The 16,090-nt window shown below is 41.3% G+C and overlaps 1 protein-coding gene across 1 annotated transcript in view; it reads left to right on the forward strand.

Annotated features, from left to right (window-relative positions):
- GPC6 (glypican 6) overlaps window positions 1-16,090 on the forward strand; it is a 1,140,125-nt gene that overhangs the window by 633,258 nt on the left and 490,777 nt on the right. The window contains exon 3 of the mRNA XM_077807033.1: window positions 12,323-12,714. Coding sequence (XP_077663159.1) covers window positions 12,323-12,714 — 392 coding nt within the window. The remainder of the gene's footprint in view (window positions 1-12,322; window positions 12,715-16,090) is intronic.

Consider the following 16,090-nt stretch of genomic DNA (forward strand, 5'->3'; position numbering starts at 1 on the left):
TTGTACAAAAGTAAGGTATGACTTCTCTTTTCTCTATTTTGGGATTTGTATTTGAGAGGCCAAGGAGATCTACTGTAGGCTCTAGACATACTGTAACAGGGTCACACTCACCTCTGCACTCTGTTTGTGCTGGGCCTTTGGTGACTCAGCCTTCCGGCCAAATCAAACAGTCTGTCTGTGAGATAAAAGCAAAGCAAACCCCTTTCAGGGTACAAGTCCAACAGGGGTCTCTCTCAGTGCCCTCTGTGATGTCTCCCTCAAGTTTTCCCTGTTCCTGAATAGAGCAGTGTCTCAGGGCTCCTTCCCTGGAGGCAGTGTCTTTGTCCTCTCAGGGCCCTTCTAACCCCAGCTCTTCAGCTGGGCCACTACAGTTCAGTTCCCCTTCTGGGGTGCCTCAAAATCCAGGCCATTTTTCCAGTGGCTGCAGGCAGAACCTGAGCTCACCCTCTACTCCAGGTTCCAGAGACCCTATGAATAGCAGCTATCTGCAATGCCTCTTTACATAAACTGTGTTGCTGCTCTAATTCCCTGGGTCACTGCTCTGTGGCTCCAGCACATTCTTCACCCTTACCTCAGGGTCTTGTCCTGGTGGAGTCCCAGCAGCCAACTCAGAATACCATCCACTCTCCTCCAGCTCAAGCAAGGAACTGAACTCACTCTGGCCCTGCAACTCTTCTTATACTCACCTCCTTGGCCCTGATTGGCTGCTTCCCACACAGCCTCTCTAGGCACCTTGGAGGACCTCTCTATTGCCCTTTTCTGGGGCAAGGTATGGCAGGGCCAAAAGGCCTCCAGCAGGAGGCCTCAGGGCCTAGTCCACCCCATCGCACATACCAATAGACTTCTGATAATATGTTAGGAATTGGAAAATCTCCCTATCTATAGTTAATGACCTCTAGTGGTTCTTATGGGAAAATATGTCACCATATTTTGAAACATTTTTGCACTAGGTCCCACAGTTTTTGTATTCTTAATGTCATTTTCAGGGAAGTTTTTACTGTTTTTTCTGGAGAAATTGAGGAGGCTCCTGACATTTTATAAGCATAAAATGTCAAAAATAGTATGATGTAAAACTCACCATTCAAAAATTCACAAAAGTCCATAAAATGCTACATGTCTTCTTTTGATCATGGACATTCATGACAATGGAAGTGCTGTAAGCATTTGAATATGATATTGAGAAGCCATTTAACATGTCATTTATATTTGTGAGTCCTTCACTTAGGGAGTTTCCACTTGATAATGAAAGTAAGACTTTTACTACTGGTTATTATCTTATGCATAATTTGTATATTGTCTATCACATTGTTTAGGATTTTTTCTAGCTTTTTCTTTCTTTACTATTAGTATTAGTTCAGTGGAGGGGGGTTAAGAGCGTCATGGAAATTTTAGATTTAATGCACTATGCAGAATGCATCATTATCATTATTATTATTGCACGGTGACCACAAGTGTGCCAGGTGTTTCACAGTACAGACAAACAGACATGGGACAAGATTTAAAAAAAATAGGAGACTAAAGTTAAGTTCCTAAATCCCTATTGAAGTGTCCAAGTGATTTTCTAAAGTGCTCGTCAGTTAGAAGTGCCCACTGAAGTCAGTGGGGTCTAGACAGATGCAGCGGTCAGCATGCTATGCAGATCCAGTTGCAGGATCAAGGCCTAATTTCAGAGATGATACAATGATGGCAGTAACCTACGGATATGGGGGAGTAAAGGAGAAAAGAGAGGGCAACATCAATAAGATTATACATTCAAGACCAGATCCACAAAGAGACTTAAGTACCTAAACACCAACTTTAGGTGCCTAAACACCAACTTTGGGTGCCTAAATGCCAACTTTGGGTGCTACAAAGATCCAGAAAACTCATGTTCGGCTGCTTCCTAACTCTGCAAGTGCTTAAATTCATTCAATACCTATGTTTTTGCTGAAAAAGTCCCCTATGTGCCTAAATTTCCTTCTCTGGGCATGTGCATTGCCTATCTCATGCATAACCTCTAGCACAATCCTCAAACCAAGTAAAGATAAGTAACCCAAGTGAGTTAATGCCTGTTTTTCCAACAGGACCTGATCTGGTAGGCATATTCTGAGTACTCCTAACTGGGGGGACGCTTCCCTTATAACTTTTAGTTCAGTAGTTAGGTACTCACCAGAGATGAGGGAAATCGTGGTTCAATTCCTCCTCTCTGCCTGATGAAGAAAAGAAATTTTAACAGGGATTCTCCATCTCTCAGTTGAGAGAGCTCAAACCATTAAACTACAGAGTGATTCTTTCTCTGGCCCAGATACTATTTCATTGTTTAAGAAATAGTGGAGTTGCTCCAACAAGAGAGACTGAGGGAGACCCACGTCAGACTGTCCTGTTGTCCAGTGGTAAGGGCACTCACCTGAGACATAGTAAATCCCTGTTCAAATCCCTTCTCCTTATGAGGCAGAGGGGGAAATTAAACCACTGTCTCCTACAGTCTGGGTAAGTACCCTAACCACTGAGCAAAAGGTGATAAGTGGAGGAGTCCTCCTCTTTGAAACAGCTTATGTGCCGAAGCTGCCTAGAAGAGGGTTTCCTGGCTGTGGATTGCAAGCAGAGATAGGTGCTGTATGTTCGATAGGCTGGGGTGAGGACACATTCCTCTAGCTTCGGTGGCTTCCTATCTAGCATGCTGGCTTTTGTGAATCGCATTCTGAAGTGCCTATCTCTCCCCATTTATTGTATAGGGAGCCTAGGTGCCTAACTCAGTCTTTGTGGATCCCAATGACTTTCAAGGCACCTAAAAGTTAGGTGCTGCAATGCTCAGTATTGCAATACCTAATTCCCTTTGTGGATCTGGACCTACTGCCTGATCCTGCAGCCACTAAAATGAGAAAGCTCTCATTGATTCCAATCATGCACGATCAAGCCCTTAGACTATGGTGACCAGATAGCAAGTGTGAAAAATCGGGACAGAGGGTGAGGGGTAATAGGAGCCTAGGTAAGAAAAAGCCCAAAATATCAGGACTGTCCCTATAAAATCAGGACATCTGGTCACCCTAACTTAGACCATGATGCAGCAACATGCTTAACTTGAAGCATTGACTAGTTTCTTCCATAGCACTAATCACATACTTAAAGTTAAGGGCATACTTAAATTCACGACCTTACTCAGCAAAGACTGGTGGACTAAAGAAGGTATTTCTAATATATAAATAACATGAATAAATTTCTTAATTGGCTAATTTTCCATGGGCTCTGTTGTAAAGTGGATTTTAAATAGGGATTTGAGTAAAGTACAGCCTCATTATTCTGAGATTATCATCATCCTTTGCAGATTTATCTAATCTTTATCTTTCTTTTACCTTAAAACTGATGCTCATTTTTTCCAACTCAGTAAAATAATAAGGATCTTTTCAAAGGAGCCCAGCATCCAGCAGCCCTTATTATTCTCAATAAGAGCTGAGTGCTTTTTGAAAATCTTTCCTCAATTGTGAGTGCTGAGCGCTCTCAAAAATCTGGACTGAAAGTGATATTTATAGTTCATTATTCAAGCTGATCATGAATAATGCTGAAGGATTTATAGCTCTACGTGTGGAGTTTGTTCACAAATTAACCTAAATGCAAACATCATCTCAACAAGTGGGGAAAGTTTTAACTACTGCAGGAATATGCTCTACTTCTAACAAATAATTTTTTAAAATTTATAAGCTATAAATTTATAAGATGGGGTTTTTTTTAAATGATAGAATTTGGTTCTTTTAAACCTAAAATGGATGTATAGAAAACAGACAAAAATAGACCCACATTGATGGTTTCAGTCCAGTTGCTAGCAGACATATTGCAACTGACACTAATTGACACCATTGTGGGTAGTCTTGGAGGGGGCATGGATTGAATGAACTGCCTTTCCATTCCAAAAGGTGATCCTTCTGAAAAATGTGGACTTCAGTTATCAGAGTGTCAGTCTGGCCTCTTTCATTTCAACAAATTCATTTAGGATTTATTTTATTTATTTAGTTAAAGTAAAAGACAGTTGCTGTTGTGCAGGCCATAAAAATAAGTGTCTGTGGCTTGACTTTTGTAATCAGTGTAATAATGGTGGCTGAGATTTTCAAAGCCTAAGGAGTTAGGTGCCCAACTTCAACTGAGTTTGCACTGTAGTGAACAAGCGCAAAAAGCATGCATGAGGAATATGCTCACTTTAAGTAGGATTTCAATAGAAGTTGAGTGCCTAACTTCCTTAGGCGCCTTTGAAAATCCCAGCCAACATCAATAGGAAGACATTGGAATGAAGGTCTTTTAGGCAGTCGTTTATACAAGTAAATGTTGAGCAGCGCTAGTCAGTGAAAGATAAAATCAGAATACAATCCTGAGCAGTATTTTTTACAAAAGGTAATAAAACCACACACATTTTTCTGTTCAAGACCTCTAAAGAGATGTGAGTACATACACTGTCATGCCATATATTCTCAGGTTGTCGTTACAATGAATATAGGGTGTGCTGCTGGATACACCCCATAAACAACACTCATCTCTAATGCTGCTAAAATAAAACCTGAGTAGAAAAGATGCCTCTGAAAAGGCAGCATATGGACTAAAATGGACCATTATTCCTTTCTGTCCAAAAGCACCTATGTTTCTGGGTTTTTATGGATCAAACCATAATATGTTTCCAGCTTAGTGTGTTTGCCTATGGACAGATATGTTCATCCTTAAGTTGCTGCTTGTATAGAAAATAAAGGGAAATAAACAGGCTGGAAAAGGTATTAGTCAACTCCCACATAACTTACTTTGTTTACCTAATAATAGGCTACAGATGATAACTCTTCAGTATGTTGTGCTGTAATATTATCCCTGAGACAATAACAAGTGAGAATGATGTCAAGATCTATTCACTGACATCTGGTGACTGTATCATGATCAGTGGAACTGGAGACAGAGGACCCATGTTCTCTGGAGAGTTATTGTGGCAACTCACCCAGGTGGACAGAGCAGACTGCAAGGTTTAATAAAGTTCTTCTTCTTCAACTTAACCTGCATTCATTGTTATTACTTGCAAATGAAACAGTTGGGCTCTTTGGAATTAGTTTAGCTCTGTTAGCTACTAGACCAGTTATGGGCAACCTGCGGCCCGTCAGGGTAATCCGCTGGTGGGCCACAGACAGTTTGTTTACATTGACCATCTGCAGGCACAGCTGCCCGCAGCTCTCGGTGGCCACGGTTCGCTGTTCCCGCCCAATGGGAGCTCCAGGAAGTGGTAGCCAGCACGTCCCTGCACATCCCCCCTCTTAAATTCCATGCAATATTGTATTATAGCATACACTGTAACCTAGCCCTTCTCCTTTGTATAAGTGAACATCTTCCTAACAAAAACACACTGTTCACTGCTGACCCTATGCCTCACAATTGAAAGCTGTGTATTGTTGCCTGTGAAGCACAGGACATAATGCAGGCATGTTGTTTCATGTATATGAAAGATCACTTCAATTAGAAAAAAAGGTATTTCCAGCTTTACTACTAGTTAACATTACACATAACAGTCTATGCTGGCAGCACAAAATGCACAAGGCATATACTTCAAAACATGGCACAGATCTGCTCTTACAGAATCATAGAAGATTATGGTTGGAAGAGACCTCAGGAGGTCATCTAGTCCAAACCCCTGCTGAAAGCAGGACCTGTGTGTTCTGTTCTGTTTTGTATAGGTTCTTATCCTGTGCTTATCACCAGACTATTTGAATGCCTTCCAGTAGTGCATCAGACAACATGACTAACATCTGTCACTTGTTTGTTCTTCCTCTTACTGAAATACTACGTTAATTAACAAAAAGGTACCAGTGTGTTGATTAAACATTTCTGAAATTAACAAAAAGTCTTTATGGGCAGGGCAGTATAACGAACACTCTATAGCCTCCTGGCTAGGGCAGACAGGGACTACAGTCTGGAGCTCTGACCCTCAGGGTGGGGCAGAGCAGGGAGCAGTCTATAGTCCAATGCCTCCTGGCTAGGGCAGACAGCAAACAATACCTTCTGGAGCTCACTGCCTTTTGGCTGGGGCAAACCACAGGTAAGGTGCCAGCCTTCTGTCGTAGGGTGAGTAGGTCACCACCCCAGGGGGACCCAGCCCAGGGCTCTAACAGTGGTGAGTGGTCCTGCCAGTAGGTCAGCGGGAGCCCACCGAAACACGCTGACTTGTCTCACAGCACTATAACCGGACTAATGTCTGGTTCCTCTGGGCTACTTCCTACCACCCTTCCTTAGGATTGGTTTGTAGTCCATGGGTCCCCTGTTTCCTTGGGGTCAACAGCAGTCCCAGCATCTCCTCACCACAATCGGTCCCCTCCAGGAGTAGGGTGCTGCACAGCTCGGTCCCTGATCCAGAGTTCCGCAGCGAGGCAGAGACATCTGCCTTCTTCACTGACTCTGGTGCAACTGAACTAGAGGGCCCACCTCTTGTACTTTCTGTCCCACCACTCTGCTTCCAGCGTGGGTAGGTGGGCCTGACCTGGCTCTGCCTATCAGGGGGTTTGGGGTCGTCCCTCTCTGTCAGGCTCAGAGGGAGGCCACTCTGCCTCACTACAATGCTGAACCATTACAGGTTAAGATTTTTGTTGACTCTTAAATTAATCCAGTGTAGGTTTTTTTTTCCATTTGAAAGTGGAAAAGGTGTTAAATTTGCTTTAATTGGATCTGAGATCTAATTTTGTGCTTTGTACTGTTTTGTTAACCTCAAAGTGAGTTGGTCACCATAGTGAGATTGCCTCTTTCTTAAACTATATATATATATATTGTTTCCTATTGAAGCCTAAAGAAAAGAAACTGCTTAACTTTCAAATGGCATAATAATTTTATTCTCAACAATGGCCTTCAAAGTGCAGAGACCCAGTAGAAGGCTGAAAATGAAGTAAATGCATGGCAGTTTGAAAGACATTAACTTTCCTATATCATCTCATAAGCCTGGCTTCGCATTTGGACTAAAATGCAATTTAAGCTCGTAGAGTTAGTTGCGGTTATTGAACATTTAGATTGTGCTAGTATCTAAAGGCCAGAACCAAGTTGGGCTGTACTGTGCTACTCTGCCCCAAACTCCTCTCCCCAGTACCCCTCCTCCTCCATGCCCTATCTTTCCTTTCCCAGGAAACATTCACATGTATAATTTTTCCTACCAAACATTTTTATTGCATTGCCCCCCAAATAAAACTGCCATCTTTGACTCTCAAACTGTACCAACCTGCATCCACTCACTCCAAAACTGTCTTAAGTGGGGCCTTGTAATTAACTTATCCTTAATTGTGTTAATTGGAGGGTGAGTTCACAGACATCAGTCTCAAGGAGGTCAGTGATTCATCAAATCATTAGTACCTCTCAGTTTAATAGTACAAGGCTGCAGAAGGATACTGTTTTGGGGGGTGGCTGTAACTAAGGACCACCGCATGCAAATGACCCCAAATTTCGATCACTAACACTACCCTGAGCTTATATAAGGCACACCAAATTTCAAAGCAGTATGTATAGCCATTCAAATTTTAAAGCACTTACAAGAGTCAAGCTTTAATATAAAATTATGGGACTAGAAACCTAGCTGTTTTTCTAGGCACATGCACACTGTAAAAAATGTACATTTTCTTAAATATTGCTCTCAGTTTTAGTTCTTCCAAAATGTAGTGGGTGCCCGCACTATCTTGGATAAAATTCGGCAAGATGAAACCATTTTGACCCACATCACATTAATAATTTGATCTCTAACTCTACATGCAACCCTCCCCCATAAAAAAAACCCCTGAAACTTTTTGAAAAATGACTATTTTGCTGGGCTTATATCTCCACAACCGTTAGCTCAAATGGCCCCAAATCTGGGTCACTAAACCTACTCTGTACCTTCCTGAGGCACACCAACTTTCAAAGTCCAACTAGGTATGTTAATTTTAGAGGATTTAGAAAGGTCGACCTTTCAAAAGAAGTCTTAATACAACCTTAACGCTGGTGGTGCTTCCACACCACTTATGATAATACTGAAACTACTAACAATGGGTTGGGAGGGGCTGGCAGAGAAACCACTGCAGCAATCCTATGACACGCAAGATCTGATCTAAGGGAATGTTAAGGGGCCTGGAACCACTGGTTTGATGGCTGCTGTCACTGATGAAAAGCATCTGGAGGGGAGCCTTGAATCTGGCCTCAATCTTACAGCTGATGTTAATTACCAATCCCAAGTTGGGAACACACATAACAGAGTTCGTAGAGACAGGCAGTCACAAATATCACAGTAGGAAAAGAGACACTAGATGTGCAAAATCATGTTGAGGATAGTTCAGATCTGACAGTTGTATTAAGACTTCCCAGATCAAAGCTGCAAAATACCTTTTCAACTAAAAGTGGAAGGTCAGAACTAGTGAACAATATAATTTGTAAAAGCCCCTGAATACTTCTCTGTGGCTCTACCCCTCAGAACTCTGCTGGCCTCTCAACACTCAAAGATTTCTAATTGCTTTGTAGAAATGACTGTAACAAGGCCTTGCAACTCCTGTATCATTCAGGTTTTAGAGTAGCAGCCGTGTTAGTCTGTATTCGCAGAAAGAAAAGGAGTACCTGTGGCACCTTAGAGACTAACAAATTTATTTGAGCATAAGCTTTCAGCCTTCCTACTGGCCCACAATTGACCTCACTAGCTATATGGTTGTACTCTTTTGGATAAGAGGTAACAATCTCTGTTACCTGTGATCATTGGACAAATTCTGCTCTCCTAATTCTATGTAGGCCCCTAGAAGCCACGAGACTGCTGTGGGTCTATTACATGAGAAGGGGGGACCATCTGAAGAGGCCATGGATAAGACCCCGACTGTGAGAATGTTGTAGAGCTTGAATCTCCTTCTTGACTGTGAAGGGAATTATGAGGTGCGGGAAGGAAAGGATTGGTTTGATGCACAAATGTGAGATGGAAGTATATCTAATTAACCCATGACTGTGTGGATCCACTGACTATTCCCTTCCCAAGAGCACTATGGCAGGTATGAGATTGCAGTAGTGGCCACGGATTGGTTCTACTGCTGCTGCACAAGCAATGAGGAAAGGTCAGCTTGCACAACTTCAGCTACTAGTGCTCGGCATAAATGTGAGGCCTTGCCCCTGGCATTCAGGTCATTTCCCATAAATTCTGTCCTTGCCTACCTTGATTTCAGAATTCCGTTTATCTTTGAAATGCCTGTTACATAATGAATCCATCTAACAAGGTACACAGCGTAAATCAGATGTCTTCAATAGAAGCAGATATATATTGTCAAGATACAGAATTACATAGAGAAAATCATAAAAGAAAAGGATAGATACAAAATTCAATGAGGATGAAATTCAATAAGGACAAATGCAAAGTACTCCAGTTAGGAAGGAACAATCAGTTGCACACATACGAAATGGGAAATAGCTGCCTCGGAAGGAGTACTGCGGAAATGAATTCATGGGGATCATAGTGGACCACAAGCTAAATATGAGTCAACAGTGTAGCATTGTTGCAAAAAAAGCGAACATCATTCTAGGATGTATTAACAGGAGTGTTGTAAGCAAACACGAGAAGTCATTCTTCCACTCCACTCCGAGCTGATTAGGCCTCAGCTGGAGTATTGTGTCCAGTTCTAGGTGCCACATTTCAGGAAAGATGTGGGCAAATTGGAGAAAGTCCAGAGAAGAGCAACAAAAAAGAGTAAAGGTCTAGAAAACATGTCCTATAAGGGAAGATTGAAACAATTGGGATTGTTTTGTCTGGATAAGAGAAGACTGAGAGGGGACATAACAGTTTTCAAGTTCAGAAAAGGTTGTGACAAGGAGGAGGGAGAAAAATTGTTCTTCTTAACCTCTGAGGATAGGTCAAGAAGCAATGGGCTTAAATTGCAGCAAGAGAGGTTTAGGTTGGACATGAGGAAAAACTTCCTAACTGTCAGGGTGGCTAAGCACTGGAATAAATTGCCTAGGATTGATTGTGTAATCTCCATCACTGGAGATTTTTAAGAGCAGGTTAGACAAACACCTGTCATGGATGGTCTAGATCAGTGGTTCTCAAACTAGGGCCGCTGCTTGTTCAGGGAAAGCCCCTGGCGGGCCAGGCCGGTATGTTTACCTGCCGCGTCTGCAGGTTTGGCTGATTGCGGCTCCCACTGACTGCGGGAAGCAGCACGGGCCGAGGAATGTGGTGGCCACCCTTCCTGCAGCCCCCATTGGCCTGGAGCAGCAAACCGCGGCCAGTGGGAGCCGCGATCAGCTGAACCTGCAGACGTGGCAGGTAAACAAACCAGCCCGGCCCACCAAGGGCTTTTCCTGAACAAGCAGTGGCCTTAGTCTGAGAACTACTGGTCTAGATAATACTTAGTCCTGCCATGAGTGCAGAGGACTGGACTAGATGATAGTCCTATGTTTCTATGAAAACATACTTGCCTAGACAAATAGTATCCAAAGCTTCACTCGGCAATGTAGACAGTAGCTAAAATTTTAAAAGCCACCTGTGTTATTTAGGGTCCTGACATTTAAGCACTTTTGAAAATGTTACCTTAAGTGCTTACATTGCAAAGTATTGTATAAAGTACCTGAATATCTTGCCTCGCAGGGAATCTTTTTCCTATCAAATTAGTGTCTGTCCCTATTTGCCTCAGCCTGCCAATTTAAGATTTGATCACATGTTCCCCAAATAATGTGCGTATACCCAAAGAGACCATGCAGATGTAGTCTTTTTCGTCTTTTCCTTAATGTGGAGATGATGGCTTTATCCAGGTCAATACACAATTGTGGGATGGCATAATTATTGAGTCAATGCACAATAGCATAATTATTACATCCTAGTAAGCAACTTGCTGCAGTTAGCTTTCATTCCTACCATTACTAACATAGGTCCTTCCTCATGTGGGCTTGTGTTAAATTCTTATATCTTCTGTATTGTCTTGTTTGTATAGATAGTTGGGTGCATTTATTAAAACTTTTTTTTCCCTTCCAACTAATGTTTGATCCATACAATATGTGGTTCTAAATGTTTTGTTAAAGTCTCAGTAGCCCCACTGACTCCATTCAACACCTTCTGAAAGTGCTTTGTGATCATACAAGTGAAGAAAACCCCAGTGGAGGCAGTCTGCTATTCCTTTCCCACCAAACAACTTCGGGAAATCTACCTTCTGGCCTCTCAGAGTTTGTGTTTGGGGAGTTCATTGCAAGCCTTGGAGATTTATAAAGAGAGTGCATGAAGTGAGGGACCTGAACTCAAATGTAAAATCAGAGGGTAATGGTGGTGAATTCCACCGACAATGTTTTAAGGGAAGTCTTCAGTGAATCACTTTAATGTAATTTCCCAGAATAAGTATCTTGGTGGTGGTGTAAGCTGGATAACCAGTGACAGAAAACCTGGACTAACTTACCTCCTCCCAATGTCCTCCTGAGCTCATGTGTAAGAGAGATGGCTGCTGAAGCTTCCATGGGCCCATTGCCCAATAAACATAAAATCCTGAAGTCAAGACTTTGAACAGGCTATGGCTCGAGGCTGGGTAAAAAACTGAGAAGCAGGTAAAACTCAGGTGTCAAAAGAAAGAATAGGTAAACAAACCTGCTGCTAACGTGGTATCCCAGACACTGCAATCTGTACAATGTTGCAGTCGGCAGGCTGTCTGAAAAACACTGGCTCAAATGCCAACACAGTGCTTCAGAATAGCATTAAATTATTGACAATAGCAACATCTTATGTATCTTAGGCTAGTAGTACTGTTTAAAGGGACTTCTGTATGTGAAAAGCTTGTAAGATCAGGCCCCAATATGTCTCAGTTCAAAGCTTTGAGGAATTTTTGAAAGCTGAAAGTAAATTATAAGGTACCATGGAGGTCAGATACCATAGTGATGAGTGAAGAACTTCAATAGAATAGAATAGAAGATTTCATTATTTGCCTTTTCCAATATTGCTGTAGTTCCAGTCATATCATTACATTAATGGTTTCTTGTTTAGTACACAAGATTCGGGACATTGGCTATTCACTATTGAGAGTTTGGCAAGTGGCAGGGATTGCTAGGTTTAAATAATGGAACAATTCTCATTTCAGTTCTCTCAAATGCATTTTTAGAATTTAGAGTTATGGATTTAAAGTTTCTTTTTAACCTCTACGGGGAATACAGTTTACTTTACATTTTCCATTGCTCTTAAATGAACCTATTTCCAATTTAAATAACTGACTTTTTCTATTAAACATGCAAATGGCACAACATTTACTTGAGAAAATTTTGCTAAAGGTAATACCGACATGAAGGCAATACCATCATGAAGGCAAGAAACATGCCATTGGCATTTTATTAATTTTGTTCTGTATGTACCTTTTTATTTTCTCTGCAGAATTTTTCCGAGAACTTTTGGAGAACGCAGAAAAATCCTTAAATGATATGTTTGTACGAACGTATGGAATGCTGTACATGCAGAATTCAGAAGTGTTCCAGGACCTCTTCACAGAACTGAAACGATACTATACAGGAGGCAATGTAAACTTGGAGGAGATGCTGAATGATTTCTGGGCTCGGCTATTGGAGCGAATGTTCCAGCTCATAAACCCCCAATACCATTTCACTGAGGACTATCTGGAATGTGTAAGCAAATACACAGACCAGCTGAAACCATTTGGAGATGTACCCAGGAAACTGAAGGTTCAAGTGACTAGAGCTTTCATTGCTGCACGGACCTTTGTTCAGGGGCTGACTGTAGGCAGAGAGGTTGCAAACAGAGTATCCAAGGTAACCTAAATGAGGCATTTTATGTTTGCACGTGTGTTTGTGGGGTTTTTTTTACTTAAAACATGAATTCTGAATATGCACCTATATCTTGTTTATAAGTTTTTGAAGTTTGTCAATGTGACTAACTATTGTCATTTTCCTCCTTTGGAGTCTACTGAAGTGACAGCAATACTGGAAAGGGTTGCCTTTTATTTGGAATGCAAGGAAGGTCAATATTTATTAGCTATAGCATGATGTAGCAGTTGCCATTCTTAGTACAAAAACTATCATCAGTTGACATTTCAGACCAGGGATTTAAGTGTAACTAATATGTATGATGCTGCTGTTTATTAGGGCAGTGCAGCTGGCCTGGAATTGTGAGGGTGGCAACCCTCATCAGGACTGCAGCTGAGTGACAAGTTTTTAGGAATACTGGCATCTTCTCTAACACATGGACAAGGTAGATTAGTTATATATGGATGAGAAAAAGGCCCACTAGTAATATCTAGGGAGCTTGATCTATTTCAAAGACCAGCTGGAATTATATTTATTTGTTTTAGTTATTTATTTATATAAATATTTATTATGATGCTAGCTTCTGAGGGCCTCATATAATTAAACTACATAATAAAAAATATACACAAAATATAATCCATCCAGGTCAGTCAGATAAACCCCACAGTTGTAGTTGGGTGCCAGAGATCTGCCAGAATAATGAGCTGTCTCCTACACAGCACCTGGAATACAGCTAAAGGGATTTTTCTATATTACTGTTAAAACCAAGTTAGGGGGCCAAGTTGTTCCCTGACCTGGTTATATCATGTTTTCAATCGGTCATGTTGTCGGGACCTTAATTGTGTTCTATAAGTCTGTTAAAGCCTTGAACAAATTATAAGGGACTTTTCTAGTTTGGTTGCAAATTGTAGGACCACATTTTGGCTCTGAGAAACCATCAAAAAAGCAAATTCCAAAAGTGAAAGCCATCTTGTTCTTAAGGCATAATTAGTAATTTCCTAATGGTCTCTTCTGTGGTGCTCATTACTATAATGCTAGGTGCTTTCCACACATCATTTAATTAATCTTCATAACCATCTTCTGAAATGCGGTGGGTGATATTATTCCTATTTTAGAGATGGGAGCTGAGGCACAAAGATACTAAGATCAAAAGTTCCCTCTAATTTTGGATGCCCAATTTGAGCACTGTCCATCCTATGCACTGAATGAAGACTGCCTGAAAAACAGCACATGGCCATGTAATTAAAGACCCTATCATAATGCTACATAAAAGGGAGTTGAATTAATTCAAGCATTTCCTAACTTTTGAATCCTTAACTTTGCAACATTAATGTTCCCTTAACATAGTTTTTGTGTGTGTTTATATAATTACACATGCATGAACACGCTCCCCCGCACATTACTATTCATTAATGCAGTTGAATGAGTGTGTATGTTTGCATGCAGTGTAGTTGTAGCTGTGTTTGTCCCAGGATATTAGAGAGACATAAGGGGAGTGAGGTAATATATTTTATTGGACCATTTTCTGTTGGTGGGAGAGATCCTTTCCCAGACTTATGGAAGGGCTCTGTGTGGCTCAAAAGCTTGTCTCCCTCACCAACAAAAGTTGGTCCAGTAAAAGATATTACCTCACCACCTTGTGCATTTGTGTATACATTTACATACACATGAAGTCTAACTATATGTACATGCTCATTCTATGAATATTATATATGAATGAGTGTGCACATATATTTTAAATTTAGATTCTTTAATTATTTCCCCATTATGTTTTATTCTTACTACTGGGCAACATGAAATTTTGGCCTTCTGATGGAATTATCTGACTGGATGATAATAATGATAACAATAATGAAGAATAATAGACTTAAGTTCTTGAACAAATCTTCATATTGCAAAGAGTGCACTAGATTTCCATTTCTAGACACTTTTCTTCTACTTTTTTTCTTAAAGTCTACTTCAACATAAATTGGAAAGCAGATTACAAAGAATTATTATCAAGGAGAAATCAGGAGCATTTTAGTAAAGATTTTGTTTCAGATGTCTCATTAAAATGTAAAAGAATTAATATTTTTCTGAAACTTAGATTATGCTCAAAAAGCATGGTTCAGTGTAGTATTAAAACCTCCTAGATAGAGACTGTCACAGTTTCATAGCAATTGCATCTGTATTCCCACTCTGTGGCACACCAAGAGCACCCACTTTAGGTTCCTGGCCCCCAGCTGTCACCTCCCTGGGGTGAAGACCTGGGACTCCCTCCCTCTCTCCTGGCTGGGGTTTTAAGGCTGAACAACGCTATGGATTACAGTGTGATATCCCCAGCAAGTCAAACTGTGTAAACAGGCCACTGCCTGCACTTTGCCTTCCCTGAAGAGCCTATGACCAGTGTATTGCCCACAATTATAAATTACCACACAGCTCCTGCTAAGCAAGCACATTTATTCTTAAGCTAAAAGCATTACAGACAAAATGTATTTTTTTTTAAAAAAAAGGTCCTACATGCATGCTAAAAAACTTACCAGAGGTGACCCATCAGTCTTATGGGGCTCTAGAAGTTCAAATCCTTCCAAACCTTCAGCAAGAATTGGGCCCTCCTTTAGACAGAGGTTCCTGTCCATTTTCTGGATCAAAAAGCAGGCCCTGGGTCAGTTTAAACTCAGGCTATTTATCAAAAAGTCCTTTCTTTATCTGCTGCTCTCTCATGAATCCAGTTTGAACTAATATATATGAGCGTTTCCAGGTGGTGGGTGGGACAGACTGACAATTTCCTGCAATCTCCTGAATGAACTTTACTGACTTAGGTTTCATGTCTTTGTAGTCCATTGTATTAAAAATGTGACTGTGTATGTGTTACTGTGGAACTCTGTGCAACTCCTTTAAAAGGAGGGGGAAGCTAACATATTTCCTCCTGTTATCAGCTCTTTGAAACCACCCTCCTGGAGAGGTGTGCATATACTAGTGCAAACTGGATTCTCCATGGACCAACAAGCAAATATGGGATTTTTGGATTAATAGCCTGCTTTTACACAGGCTCCTGGCCTTCTGCCTGATGCAGCAAACAGACAGGATTCCTGGTCCATGTAGGGCCCCAGTCCTTAGGGAAGGCTTGGAAGGACTGGAGTCTACTGAGTCCCCATAAGACTGGGGGACATGTTCTGAGCGGAAGCTGTGATGAATTTGAAAGAACAAGTAACCCTTGGGTGGGATATTGAAGGACTGTTCCAGCCAGAGCCCATGTTAGGGTTGGGCTAATCTCTGGTATACTTATTGGCCTGGGCATGTCACACTGTTTACCATCTGTGGGCAGTCACACTGTTTATCGTCTCAGAATGGAAAGCAAGCAGGTGTGCTTGAGTAGCCTGTCTCTGCAGGGAATAACACA

The sequence above is a fragment of the Eretmochelys imbricata genome, chromosome 1, assembly GCF_965152235.1.
Source record: "Eretmochelys imbricata isolate rEreImb1 chromosome 1, rEreImb1.hap1, whole genome shotgun sequence".
Classification (NCBI taxonomy): Eukaryota; Metazoa; Chordata; order Testudines; family Cheloniidae; genus Eretmochelys; species Eretmochelys imbricata.